Below are 15,099 nucleotides of genomic sequence, written 5' to 3' on the forward strand. Positions count from 1 at the left end.
TTGGGGTCAGGAATCAGCAGCAGAGGTGGCCAGATCTGTGTGGCTACACTCAAAAAAACTGGGACCAGACGGTGTATGCTTTAAGTGAAATGTATTTACAGTGAAAGGAAATTTTTCCAAACACCAGTACAGAAAACATGAAAATATAAGTTAATCCAGTGAAAAAATACCTGACTAGGGCAGGAAGCAAGAGCAGGATCTAGGCAAACAGAGGCACTTACTAGGAAAGGACCTAAATACCCTCCCAGCAGCCAGAATCAGGTGGAAACTGATTGCTGGGGTCTGCTGGCTACTAGAAGACACCCGCTGGTGGACAATGGAATTACAACCAGCGGCTGGTGGGGGGCGGCACTGACAGCAGCACCCCCCCCCCCCCCGGAAATCTTTGGCATGACACACACCAGCCACCCTCCACATACCGTACCGCAGTTTGACACTGACATCAACCCCCCCAAGGAGGACGGCGTGACCTTCCTGATCTAGGGCTGGCGTGCTGTGGTGTCCTCTTCCGGGATGGGATGTGGGCAGCGGCTCCAGTGTCTGCTACTCCCGCCGCCGTGTGTCTTTTTCCTGTTGCTCCTAAGCGATAGGCATCCAATATGATCGCCTGATGCTTTGGCTAATCGGGAAACAGGTCTAATGACCTGCCTCCTGATTGCCAGGGAGAAACGTTAGTGTGAAAATAGAGAAAATTAATTCAGTATCGTCACACAACAGGGTGGGATCGGGGCGAAGTGCTCTGCGCCCCAAGCCCACCCTATTTTGAAGCCCATTAGAGCCAGAGGCTCTAATCAGGCGCTTCAAAATACACACCCCCTGCCTATCACTGCCATAGTAATTCATGCTCTCGGCGTTCTGAAAGGGGCGCATGGATAGGGAGGCAGCGCTCGTGCGCCCACAATGCACGGCCGCCCCTGGTCAGAAACCATGCTTCATCAGGACCTTGGATCTCAGTAAAAGAATACTGTAACAATACACATAAACACATAATCACTCACCAAAAAAGCCTGGTAGACCCCTCTCCTCATGATCAGTTGAAGCTGACCAACAAATACTAGTTGAGGGGTTCTAAGAGAAATCCCCCCCCCCACCACAAGGCAGGGGAAGAAGGAACCTAATGGCCACAAATCCTCCACCTAAGCTTCAGGGTAGTCCTGAAGGCCCACAATCTACAATCAGCCACTGCCTTGATATTAAGAGCAGTGGGGTGGATTCAGGTACGAATTGCGGCCTCTTACGGAGGCGCAGCGTACCGTTTTAACGCTGTGCCTCCGTAAATTACGTGTGCTATGCTTCATTCATGAAGCAGTAGCTACGTAATTTGCGCGGGCGCTCCTTAAAAATGCCCGGCGTAAGGGCGCGTCATTTAAATGATCCCGTAGGGGGCGTGGATCATTTAAATTAGGCACGTTCCCGCGCCGAACGTAGTGCGCATGCTCCGTCGGGAAACTTTCCCGATGTGCATTGCGGCAAATGACGTCGCAAGGACGTCATTTGCTTCAACGTGAACGTAAATGGTGTCCAGCGCCATTCACGATTCACTTACGCAAATTACGTAATTTTTAAACATCGTGACGCGGGAAAGACGGGTATACTTAGCATTGGCTGCCCCTGCTAATAGCATGGGCAGCCTTACGCGGAACCCGACGAACGTAAACAACGTAAACTGCGTACGTAGGGGCGCGCGTACGGTTGTGAATCGGCGTTAGTATGCAATTTGCATACTCTACGCTGACCACTACGGGAACGCCACCTAGTGGCCAGCGTAAGAATGCAGCCTAAGATACGACGGTGTAAAACACTTACGCCGGTCGGATCTTAGAGAAATCTATGTGTAACTGATTCTAAGAATCAGGCGCATAGATACGACCGGCCGGACTCAGAGATACGACGGCGTATCTGGAGATACGCCGGCGTATCTTCTCTCTAAATCTAGCCCTAAGTCTATCCGATAGGCAGTCATACAGCCAACGGGAGGAGCTTGAACAGCAGGCAGGCATTTCTGCTTTCTACTAATTGAAAGGCTGCGTCTTAGTTTTTGCCAGCCCGCATCAGGATGCGCCATTACTGGTTGGATGTCTAGGTAAGAAACTTTGTAACGGGTTCATGATTTTTTACCAAATATACTGCAAAAATATATTTAAGGTGTATATATATATATATATATATATATATATATATATATATATATATATATGTATATATATATATACACATACACACACACACTTTAAAGCGGGGGTTCACCCTATCGACAGGAAAAAAAAAAAAAAAATTTCTTTTACCTTTAAATCAGGCATTGTAGCGCGAGCTACAGTATGCCTGTCCCAAATTTTTTCCCCCCATACTCACCTTGTAGTCGTCCATCGAAGATACCGGGGAATGGGCGTGCCTCTGGAGACGGAGGATGATTGACGGCCGGCTCTGGCGCGTCACGCTTCTCCGGAAATAGCCGAAAAAGGCTTGGTCTTCACGACGCGTGCGCATAGCCTGTGCGCACGCGCCGTGAAGAGCCGAGACCTACTCCGGCTGTCTTCGGGGAGAGTGACGTGCCAGGGCCGGCCGTCAATCATCCTCCCTCTCCATAGGCACGCCCATTCCCCGCGGGAGCCGAAATCTACGATGGACGACTACGAGGTGAGTACGGGGTTAAAAAAATCGGGACAGGCATACTGTAGCTCGCGCTACAATGCCTGTCTCGATGGTAACATCAAGTACGAGAGGGTGAACTACCGCTTTAAATACAGCTGGTTACTTGTCTGACCACATCTTCCTTTAATTGCTCCTCACGTGTATTGCGAGGGCTGTACCAAAAGTAATGAAAAAACATAACTTTTTTTATTTGCTTACATGGGTTGTTCAAATTTTAAGTGTTATGCCGCGTACACACGATCATTTTTCGGCTCGTAAAAAACAACGGGCCAGATTCACGTAGAATAGCGGCGGCGTAACGTATCGTAGAATCTGTATCGTAGATACGTTACACCGCTGCAAGTTTTCATCGCAAGTGCCTGATTCACCAAGCACTTGCGTGAAAACTTACGCTGGCAGCCTCCGGCGTAAGCCCGCGTAATTCAAAGGGGCGTGTGCCATTTAAATTAGGCGCGCTCCCGCGCCGGACCTACTGCGCATGCTCCGTTTTGAAATTCCCGCCGTGCTTTGCGTGAAGTGACGTAATTTTTTCGAACGGCGACGACGTGCGTAGCGTACTTTCGTATTCCCGGACGTTTTACGCAAGACCAAATTTTTTTTAAATTTCGACGCGGGAACGACGGCCATACTTTATACAGAACATACGTGTGCTGACTAAAGTTAGGGCAGGTCAAACGACGACTAAAATTGCGACGGGAAACTAGACTAGCGACGATCATTTTTTACAAACCGAAAAACAACATAGTTCAAAACGTCGTGCTGCGCTCTCTGCGCTGCGTTGGCGTAGTGTACAGTGTTTGCTCTACGGCGGCGTAATGTGCGCCCTGCTCTCTGTGAATCTGGGCCTCTGTAGTTTTCTGTGGATGTTGGACAGCTTGCACGCCATTGCTTCTGCTTGGAATCCATGATTTACCAGCAATGATAAATAAGAACTAAAGACGAAGAGTTATGCCGCGTACACACGATCGGAAATTTCGACAAGAAAACCGTGGATTTTTTTCAGACGGAATGTTTGCTAAAAACTTATGTTCCATACAAACGGTCACACAAAATTCCGACTGTCAAGAAGTTTAATGCTTCCGAGCATGCGTCGACTTGATTCCGGAGCATGCGTGGTCTCTTGTGCATACAGGAACTTTTCTTGTCGGAAAAATTGAGAACCAGCTCTCAAATTTTTGTTGTTGGAATATCCAACAGAAAAAGTCCGATGGAGCCTACACACACAGTCAGAATTTCCGACCAAAAGCTCACATCGAACTTTTCTTGATGGAAATTCCAACTGTGTGTACGCGGCAATAATGTACTAATGCCGTGTACACACGATAATTTTTCGGGTTGTAAAAATCGTAGTTTTTTAAAAATGTCATTTAAAATGATCGTGTGTGGGCTTCAGAGCATTTTTTGGTTTCTGAAAAATTTCCCCCCAAAAAAATCGAACATGCTCAAATAGAGCATGTTCGATTTTTTTGGGGGGAAATTTTTCAGACAGTCGGAATTTTGTGTGACCGTTTGTATGGAACATAAGTTTTTAGCAAACATTCCATCTGAAAAAAATCCACAGTTTTCTTGTCGAAATTTCCGATCGTGTGTACGCGGCATAACTCTTCGTCTTTAGTTCTTATTTATCATTGCTGGTAAATCATGGATTCCAAGCAGAAGCAATGGCGTGCAAGCTGTCCAACATCCACAGAAAACTACAGAGGCCCAGATTCACAGAGAGCAGGGCGCACATTACGCCGCCGTAGAGCAAACACTGTACACTACGCCAGTGTTTCTCAACTCCAGTCCTCGGGGCGCACCAACAGGTCATGTTTTCAGGATTTCCCTCAGATCAAACTGCTGTGGTAATTACTAAGGCAGTGAAACTGATCAAATCACCTGTGCACAATAATGGAAAGCCTGAAAACAAGACCTGTTGGTGCGCCCCGAGGACTGGAGTTGAGAAACACTGCACTACGCCAACGCAGCGCAGAGAGGCAAGCATTGCATTCAGCAAGCCAGTGCTCCCAATGCTGCGCCAGCGTGGCGTGGGTTTCGAAGGCGCACGTCGGCATAGATAAAAATGGGCGTGAACCCATGCAAATGAGGCGTGACCCCATGCAAATGATGGGCCAAGCGCCAGACAGGTACGTATCACGAACTGCGCATGCGCCGTGACGTGGACGCACCCCCATGCGCCTGTTCACAACCACGCCGGCAAAACTACCTAAGCTACCTCGGATCACGGCGTACGCCGTGAACATAACGTACGCCCAGCCAGACACACGTCCAACGCACAATACGCCGGCTTGTGTTCCCTGGTGCAGACCTGTGCCTGTCTGTTGCCGGGTTGCACCTCCTTTATGGGGAATGACTTTACGCTGGGCGTAAAACTTACGCGCATTTCGCGTAGCATGCGCCGAGCACACGCACGTTCGTGAATCGCCGTATTTCCCTCATTTCCCTCATTTGCATATTTGAATGGCTAATCAATGGGTGCGGCACCATGCGCCCAGCCTAAATTTGTGCCCACCCTACGCCGGCGTGAGCAAGCTACGTCGGTGGGGTGTAGCCTGGTTTTAGGCGCATGTCTGTTTGTGGGTCTTGCACACAGATACGGCGGCGCACATTTGCACTAACGTCGGAGTAACTTGTTATACGTCGCCGTAAGTGCTTTGTGAATCTGGGCCAGAATGTTTATGGAGAAGATGACACCATAGAAAAGCTTTACCAATGACTAGACATTTTGCTTGTCAATGAGGTCATCTCCATTCTGTAGCCTTCTGTGGATGTTGGAAAGTCTTCACCACTCCTTTGTCAGGAACTCAATGACAGCAATTTTTACCTGCAATGAAAAGGAAAAAAGTTAAGCCCTGTACACACGATCGGTTCATCTGATGAAAACGGACCGATGGACCGGTTTCATCGGACGAACCAATCGTGTGTGGGGTCCTATTGTTTTTTTATCCATCGGTAAAAAAAAATAGAAACTGTTTTAAATTTTTCTTATGGTTAACCACTTAAGGACCTGCTCATGTACACATACGTCGTTTTTTTTAAAGATGGATATCTCGGTAACGGCAGCAGCTGCTACCACAACCGAGGTATCTGATTGGCTGAGACGCCTGTCAGTCTTATCCTCGGACGTACGGCTGGTACGTCCCGAGGATGAGCTTCAGGAAGCCGACTACAGCCTCAGGACTACAGCCGCTGGCCCTGATAGGCACTTCCACACAGCCAGTCAGCTGCCGCTATTCAGCTGACCGGGGCTCAACTTCCGGCCAGCTGAATAGTGGGCGGCAGCGGCGAAAATATACAGATTCATACAGTGTATGAATACAGCCAGAGGGGGCGGCGCTCCTGCGTCCCTACGGACGCATTCGCCACTGCACTTAAACATAGGTCGGTGCAGATTCAGAGTTAGGTCGGCTTATCTGAATCTACCTACAAATCTGAAAAACAGCCAAGGTCCTTAAAGCGGTGGTTCACCCTGTTTAATAACATCCTCTCTATGCAAATGCGCTGCTACTTACCCGTTTCCAGGTCGTATTTACGACCTGTCAATCAAAATCCCCCGCGGGGAATGGGCGTGTAAGTCCATTCTCCCCCGTCCTGTCACTCGAATTGTGGCACTCCTCTGTCGACGCGCTGTACTCTAATCGCGCGACATCTCGGCACAACGGGGCGTGAACTTCTTACGCCGGCCGTTGTTATGGCAACCATGCAGTGTTGACGGCGACGCTCGCCGTCAACACTGCACAATGCACGGGAGCGAGCGGTGAATGCTGGGAGGCCAGCATTCGCCCTCTCCCGGAAGAAGACCCTGTCGGCTTCAGTATGCCCACAGGTAAGATGGAAACGTCCATCGCCTCGGGATCAAAAATATAATATAAAGAAAAACAGCGCATAGCACGGCTTAAGGAGTGGGACACCCTGTTAGTGCAGGCTTAAAGGTAAGAGCTGGGGATTAGACCAGAAAAAAAAAAACGATATCCCGCGGAACCACCGCTTTAAGTGGTTAAAAAAAATGATAGAAAAAAACGATCGTCTGTGGGGAAATCCATCGGTCAAAAATCCACGCATGCTCAGAATCAAGTCGACGCATTCTCGGAAGCATTGAACTTCATTTTTCTCAGCACGTCGTTGTGTTTTACATCACCGCGTTGGACACGATTGGATTTTTAACCGATGGTGTGTAGGCAAGACTGATGAAAGTCAGCTTCATCGGATATCCGATGAAAAAATCCATCGGATTAGATTCCATCAGATATCCGATCGTGTGTACAGGGCTTTACTCTACCAACATATGAAATTTGATCGACCCATGTTAGTTCATAAAAAAAGTAATACCCTTTTTTGCATCACTTTTGGCACGGCCCTCGTATATTACATTTTTCCAGACTTACAAAATTGAATTTTCCCATTTCAGATACAAAGGAGATAGAGTGGAGAGTGGCGATGTTATTGTGACTGTGAGCTTAATGACTGGATATCAGCCTGACTTAAGTTCAATAAAACGGGTAAGTCTAAAATTTTGGGGGTTTTTAGATCTAAAAAGTTTGAGAAGCACTGACTGAAACAAGCATTGGATATACGCTGACTGAGCAAAATATTTGGGGGCCGACTTAAATAGCAGTTTAAATGCGTTGCTGGGGTTTTTTTTGTCTGTTAGGCCTTGTACACACGACCGAACATGTCCGCTGAAACTGGTCCATTGGATTCCACGGACATGTTCGGTCGTGTGTAGGGCCGACCGGACAGTTTCCCGGCCTAGCGGACAGGTTTCCAGCAGACAAAAGTTTCTTAGTATGCTAAGAAACTTGTCCGCTGGAAGCCTGTCCGTCGGACATGTCCGATGGTCAGTACGACTCATCGGACATGTCCGCTGGCCCGAAATCCCACGCATGCGTCGAAGTGATTCTAAACATGCGTGGAAGCATTAAACTTCCTGGTGCGCGCACGTCGCGGCGTCATGGTCGCCGCCACGTCGCCGCCACGTCACCGCACTGTCTGTCCGCAGGAATTTTGGTTTGATGGTGTGTACAACCATCAGACCCAAATCTCCGAGCGGACATATCCGATGAAAACGGTCCGAGCGTAAGGGTAAACTTGCCCCTGCTATATGAGGGTCAAGTTTACGAAGGTCCTTCGTATGCCATGTTAAATATGGCGTCGGGTCAGCGTCGGCTTTTTCCGTCGTTTACGTCGTTTTCCTAAGTCGTCTGCGAATACGACTTTACGTCAATGACGCTCACGTCGGCGTCATTGACGTTTTCCGTCGTGAGCTGGAGCATGCGCACTGGGCTATTTTTCCCGGTGCATGCGCAGTTTAATCGGCGCGGGGGCGCGCTTAATTTAAATACAGGCCGCCCCCTTTGAATTACGCGGCCTTACGCCGGCCCATTTACACTACGCCGCCGCAAATTACGGAGCAAGTGCTTGGAGAATACGGCACTTGCTCCAGTAATTTGCGGCGGCGTAGTGTAAATGGCTTACGCTACGCCGCCGCGGATTCTACAAGAATTTGGCCCCCTGTGTTTACATGTAAATTACCGTCATTCATATGTAAATAACATGAGCATTCATATGTAAATAACAGGAGCATTCATATGTAAATAGCGGTGGCATTCATATGTATATCATGCCCCTCTGCAGTGAATTGATGATGTGCTGTAACCTCTAGCAACCAATCAGTTAGAAGTATTACTGTACAGTAATCTCTAGCAACCAATCAACAAGAAGAAATAATGTGCTATAACCTCTAGTCAGTAAGTAATGTGTGCTGTAACCTCTAGCAACCAGTCAGCAAGTGGTAATGATATGCTGTAACCTCTGGCAACCAATCGCAATCACTGCCTGATCTGATACAATAAACTGATTTTAGGTCTAACTGATATTTATTGTATGTCTCGGAGCAGGTGGAGAGCAAAATTGCAGATTGCAAGATTTTTTTTTTGCCCAGGTTCCAATCAACGTTAAAGATGACCCTGCTCAGGATCCCACCAAGGGCTTGCCCCTCTCCTTCCATCTTCCAAGCAAGAGAGCCCTAGAGACCCACACCCTTATGCCGCGTACACACCATCGTTTTCTGCGATGGAAAAAAACGTCATTTTCAAAAACGTCAATTTAATTGACCGTGTGTGGGCAAAAACGTCGTTTTATGTCTTCTAAAAAACGACAGAAAAAAATTGAAGCATGCTTCAATTTTATGTGTCGTTTTTGGCCGACGTCGTTTTCTGTGTTCTAAACATTGACCGTGTGTACGTAAAAACGTCGATTTAAGCCCGCGCATGCTCAGAAGCAAGTTAGGAGACGGCAGCGCTCATTCATGTAAAACGACTGTTCAGAATGGAATCAGCACATTCGTTAAGGTGTTTTTCAGCTTATAGACAAGAAAACGAAATTTAAAGCACAGTCACTGAAAATCACGAATCGTATCTCACCAAACTTTTACTAACACGCAGCAACACGATATCAGCAAAAGAGGCCGTCTTCCGCATGGAAACGACCCTTTATAGTGACGTCGTGCGTGATTGACGGAACTGCGCTGTGCTAGAGCGTTGTGAAAAAGCGATGGTGTGTATGCTACGTCATTGTTCAAATTGAAGTTTGAAAAATGACGTTTTTTTAAAGCACATAAAGCGTCGCATTTTTCCTTCGCAGAAAACGATGGTGTGTACGCGGCATTAGGCTAAACTATCCCCTTGCTACGAGAACCTTAACAGGCCACACACCAGCTACACAGTAAACATTATGGGCCAGATCCACGAAGCAGTTACGTCGGCGTATCTATTGATACGCCACGTACTTCTAGGATGCTCCGGCATATCTTTGTTTTGTATCCACAAAACAAGATACGCCTGAAGCTGGGCTAGATCCGACTGGCGTACGTCTTAGTACGCCGTCGGATCTAAGGTGCATATTTACGCTGGCCGCAAGGTGGCGCTTCCGTCGATTTCCGTGTCGAGTATGCAAATTAGCTAGATACGCCAATCCACAAACGTACGTCCGGCCGGCGCATTTTTTTTACGTCGTTTCTGTAAGGCTTTTTTCTGTTATATGAGGTGTACGCAATGTTTTAAGTATGGACGTCGGGCCAGTGTCGAATTTTCCGTCGTTTGCGTAAAACGTTCGCGAATAGGGCTTTGCGTAGAATTACGCTCACGTCAAAAGCATTGGCTTGCTGCGGGTTAATTTGGAGCATGCGCGCTGGGATACCCCCACGGACGGCGCATGCGCCGTTCAAAAAATACGTCATTTACGTGGGGTCAAGTAAAATTAACATAAAACAGGCCCACATCTTTATGATTTGAATTCCGCGTCCTTACGCCGGCAGATTTACGCTACGCCACCGTAACTTTAGAGGCAAGTGCTTTGTGAATACAGCACTTGCCTCTCAAAGTTGCGGCGGCGTAGAGTTACTACGATACGCTACGCCTGCCTAAAATTACGATGCGCTACGTGGATCTGGCCCATAGTGTATCATTAAAATGGTTGGCACCTACCTTCATACTGCTGGTGGATGAAGAGGATCAATCCTGGTTGAAGAAACCTGAAAGCAGTAAAGTACCGTATATACTCGAGTATAAGCCGACCCGAATATAAGCCGAGGCACCTAATTTGACCACAAAAAAAATGCAAACGTATTGACTCGAGTATAAGCCTAGGGTGTCCATCTGCATGCCTCACTGTGCCTCACTGTGTCCATGTGCATACCTCACTGTGCCCATGCCTCACTGTGCCCATGCCTAGACTGACGTTTAACATGGGAGTATATAGAAGGGGTGCCCGGGTTTGAAAAATCGGTGCTCCCCAGCCATAGGTCCTCCAGACAACAAACTTTGTACACTTGTACAGAAGAAATTGGGCTACGTGTGTGCCAAGTGTCCAGGGGACCTACGAACTGCCGGTACCGGGTCCCCAAAGTCACCATAGAAATGACCGTTTAACATGGGAGTCTATGGAAGGGGCGCCCGGCTTTGAAAAATCGGTGCTCCCCAGCCGTAGGTCCCCCGGACAACAAACTTTGCACACTTGTAGAGGAAGAGAGGGGTTATATGTGTGCTAAGGTTGGCACCGGTACCGGGTCACCAAAGTCCGGGAGATCAGGCGCAAAAAGGTGACTCGAGTACAAGCCGAGTCATGGTCATGGGCGTCCGCTGAAATCTTTTCAGGGAGGGGCGCTTTGGCAGCGGCGATACACAGTCGCATTTAACCATTTCTTCAAACGCTAGCTGGGATTAAACGTGCCCCACTAGCCGCCGAATAGCGCAGCTAAAACGATGGTAAAGCGTCACTTTTTAGCGGCGCTTTACCGATAATGCGGCCAGCTGGCAGTTTGAAATAGCTCTTGAGATAATTCATCTTCACTCCATGCCCATATAAATATAGCCTAGAGAATGTACAGACCCCCCTTCAGCACAGATGGACCTCCCCTTTAGCACAGACCCCCCCTTCAGTACAGACCCCCCCTTCAGCACAGATGGACCCCCCTCCCCCCATCCCATTCAGTACCTCAGATCAGCCATCACCGCTCACAGCAGGTTCCCTCCCCCTGTGTACACATAAACAGTGGAGGGGGTGACTTCACTCTGCTTGCTGTGCCTGTGTGACATCCAGCCCGGGACCGTTGAGACAGCCTGCCGCCACAAAACTCTTCAACACCTTCTCAATTTTCCAGGGGGGGGGTCAATTGCCCCCCGTTGCCCTATGGAGCGGTCGCCCATTTATACGGTATATTGTTTATATGTTTAATGCTATAATGATGTAGAGGGAAGTAATTTCATAATTTTAAAATACGTCAACATGAAGTCAAGGTGGGTCACTCTTACATCTTTTCCATTGAATTTTTTTCTAGTTTGAAAACATCGCAGATTATAGAATGGATGGCAACAAAGTTCTCTTCTATTTATACTCAGTAAGTGAAAATCCTCTCCTCTCTGTCGGATCATTATTAGTGTAAACTTTTTCTCCAACATTGTCCTATATAGAACTGCACCCATCCTCCCTTTGGTAAATGCCAGCGATGACAGTATGTAGGCAGGTGCAGAATGGTGGGGTGGAAGTAATTACACAGACTCCGGGTGTAGAGAACAAAATTGGTTAATACAGAACCCAGTAATTCACATCACACCCTGTGGGAAGGCGCCCGACGTGGAACATTCAGGGCAAGTAACAGCACTGTGTAGCAAAGCAGGTCTCAGTTGAGCCATCAGCGTCTGTCTTGAGCGACGGAATGCGGCCTGGTCAGTCTGGACCCAAATGGGGAGATCTTCCGGTAGAATGACGTGTGTCTATCCTTTTCCTACTCGCCTGGAACCTCTCCCTGCCACCAATGACTGTTTTTGTCAGATGAATGACCTGTCCCTGCACTACCCACACGCTAAATGCGTGCCAAGCCTGGGAGCCAGGGACTTAAATAGGCTCTGCCTGACCCAAGGTGGCTGTTAGAGTCACATGGGGCCGCAGCATCCAATCAGGTAGCTTCTCCAGTGACCCAGGAAACCATAGAGGAACCATGTACCTCTTGCTTTCCCCTTCTCCTGCCATGCTGCTGCGGTTGGGTGCCACCTGCAGTGGAAAAAGTAGACTGCAGAAGTAATTACACAGACTTCGGGTGTAGAGAACAAAATTGGTTAATACAGAACCCAGTGATTCACATCACACCCTGTGGGAAGGCGCCCTACGGGAAACATTCAGGGCAAGTAACAGCATAGAGGAAACGTGTACCTCTTGCTTTCCCCTTCTCCTCCCATGCTGCTGTGGTTGGGTGCCACCTGCAGTGGAGAAAGTAGACCTGCCTACACGTACAAGATATGCCTGGCTGGGCTAGGAGGTGGTTTGGGCCAAGGCTTAAGTACCTCAGGGGACTGAACGTAAAGTGTTTTACTAAACCCACAACAGTAAAATCTGTCTGTACATGCAGAATAGCATGCTTGTTATACTCACTGTGGAACTTAAGGGGTTAATACTCTGTATTGTGTAAAAAGGCTCTTTGATCCTGTAGGTGCAGATCCTCCCCCCCTCCTGCAGGGTCACTCTTGGCAAGTCCAGATAATACACAATCAGAGTGGTCCCCCTGCACATGCTCAGTTTGGTCTCATTGCTGGAGAGAACATTTCCTGTCTTAAGCTGAGCTAGCCAGGTCACATGGTATGACATCACACATGTGGGCGTGAATACAGATCCTGAATGACAGCCCATTCCCTCCTTCCTCCTTGTCAGTAACAGGTGTGACCAGAACTGTGTGTGGACTGCAACAGTGGAAACCAAACGTATGTAAGGTGAAAAAGATGTTTATTAAAGCGGAGCTCCACCCTAAAGGAGAACTTCCGCTCATCGGAAACCCCCCCTCCGGTGTCATATTTGGCACCTTTCAGGGGGGAGGGGGGTGCAGATACCTGTCTTAGACAGCGGCCAATCACAGCAAATATCTCCTAAACGTGTAGGTTTAGGAGATATTGCAAACACCTACAGGTAAGCCTTAATCGAGGCTTACCTGTAGGTGTAACTTCAGGGGGAGGGTTTACAACCACTTTAAGATTAGTGATAATATACAAACACCTCCAATGCAAAACGGTGTACAACAACCAACAACCAAACAGTGACCCACAAATAACAAACAAGTATATACAAGAGATGGGGAATACCAGGATCATAAAACATAGCCAAGCCAGGGTCATACATGGGAGATCAGCAGATAGGGCCAGATACAAGATAGAAGAGGGAGAAGGTAGATGAGATCAGAGCAGGTAAGTAAGGGAACAGGAACACAGGAGGGACAGGATCAGGAAAGGCTCAGGATCAGGATCGGGTAACGGGCTTGCAGGTGAGGGCACAAGGACGATACCAAGGCAACTTGTGTGTGTTGCCAGGTATTTATATACATCTCCTGCAATCAGGCTCAGGTGATGCCTGATAGCAGGAGATAATGTCGGCTCCACACTGCTGGTGTCACGTACCTAGTGGGTGAGCCTGACGTGTGGAGGAAAGCCTCTCGAGGCCTGCTGATAGTGAGACAGCTGGCGCTGGAGCACGGCGGGGTAAGAGTGCCTAGGATCAGTCCTGAAGTCTGTGCAGGTAGTAACCAGGAACTCACAGGCAGGAAGCCGGACTTGGCTGGTAGCAGGCGGGTGAGATGGCAGATAGACTGGCAGACTTGGCAGATGGCCGGCTGGGATGCACAGCAGGAAGCAGGTTCAGACGAGCCGGGTAGACAACAGACAGGCGGATCAGGTATAACAGTAGGCAGGTGCATAGTCGGGTCACAGGCAGGTTTTGGCAATAGACAGGCAGATCAGGTACAGAACAGCAGGCGGGAGCATAGTCGGGTCACAGGCAGGTTTTGGCAACAGACAGGCAGATCAGGTACAGAACAGCAGGCGGGAGCGTAGTCGGGTCACAAGCAGGTTTTGGCAACAAACAGGCAGATCAGGTACAGAACAGCAGGCGGGAGTGTAGTCGGGTCACAGGCAGGATTTTGGCAACAAACAGGCAGATCAGGTACAGAACAGCAGGCGGGAGCATAGTCGGGTCACAGGCAGGTTTTGGCAACAGACAGGCAGATCAGGTACCGAACAGCAGGCGGGAGCGTAGTCGGGTCACAGGCAGGCTTTTGGCAACAGACAGGCAGATCAGGTACAGAACAGCAGGCCGGAGCGTAGTCGGGTCACAGGCAGGCTTTTGGCAACAGACAGGCAGATCAGGTACAGAACAGCAGGCAGGAGCATAGTCGGGTCACAGGCAGGCTTTTGGCAACAGACAGGCAGATCAGGTACAGAACAGCAGGCGGGAGCATAGTCGGGTCACAGGCAGGTTTTGGCAACAGACAGGCAGATCAGGTACAGAACAGCAGTCAGGAGCATAGTCGGGTCACAGGCAGGTTTTGGCAACAGACAAGCAGTACAGGTACAGAACAGCAGGCGGGAGCATAGTCGGGTCACAGACAGGCTTTTGGCAACAGACAGGCAGATCAGGTACAGAACAGCAGGCGGGAGCGTAGTCGGGTCACAGGCAGGTTTTGGCAACAAACAGGCATATCAGGTACAGAACAGCAGGCGGGAGCATAGTCGGGTCACAGGCAGGTTTTGGCAACAGACAGGCAGATCAGGTACAGAACAGCAGGCAGGAGCATAGACAGGGAGTAAGCCGGGAAGGTATCAGGAGTCACACAGGTATCAAGATTTCAGGTAAACGCTGTAGACCAAGCAGCAATAAGTCAGTGTCAAAGCTCTGTTTAAATAGGCCCGACTGGTGACAGTTCCGGTGACAGGTGAGCGCACGTGCATGCGCATGCTCATTTGCAGAAGCGGCCGTTCTGAGCGTCCTTGGTTGGCGCCCGCGCACAGGTGTGCGCCGGGGGACAGCAGCTGTACTCTGCAGACGTCTTTCCTGACAGCTGGAAAGCGACCGCTGGTGGACACCGGTACTACGGCCCATGGATCTAACAGTGCTGCCAGCAGTTGAAAC

At 49.0% G+C, this 15,099-nt stretch overlaps 1 protein-coding gene across 2 annotated transcripts in view; it reads left to right on the forward strand.

Annotated features, from left to right (window-relative positions):
- The window catches only part of LOC120946684 (ovostatin homolog), a 217,593-nt gene that overhangs the window by 192,431 nt on the left and 10,063 nt on the right, over window positions 1–15,099 (forward strand). For both annotated transcript variants that reach the window (XM_040361310.1, XM_040361311.1), the window contains 2 exons: window positions 7,061–7,151; window positions 11,489–11,548. In XM_040361310.1, the coding sequence (XP_040217244.1) occupies window positions 7,061–7,151; window positions 11,489–11,548 (151 nt within the window). The remainder of the gene's footprint in view (window positions 1–7,060; window positions 7,152–11,488; window positions 11,549–15,099) is intronic.

This window comes from Rana temporaria, chromosome 8, assembly GCF_905171775.1.
Source record: "Rana temporaria chromosome 8, aRanTem1.1, whole genome shotgun sequence".
NCBI classification, from domain to species: domain Eukaryota; kingdom Metazoa; phylum Chordata; class Amphibia; order Anura; family Ranidae; genus Rana; species Rana temporaria.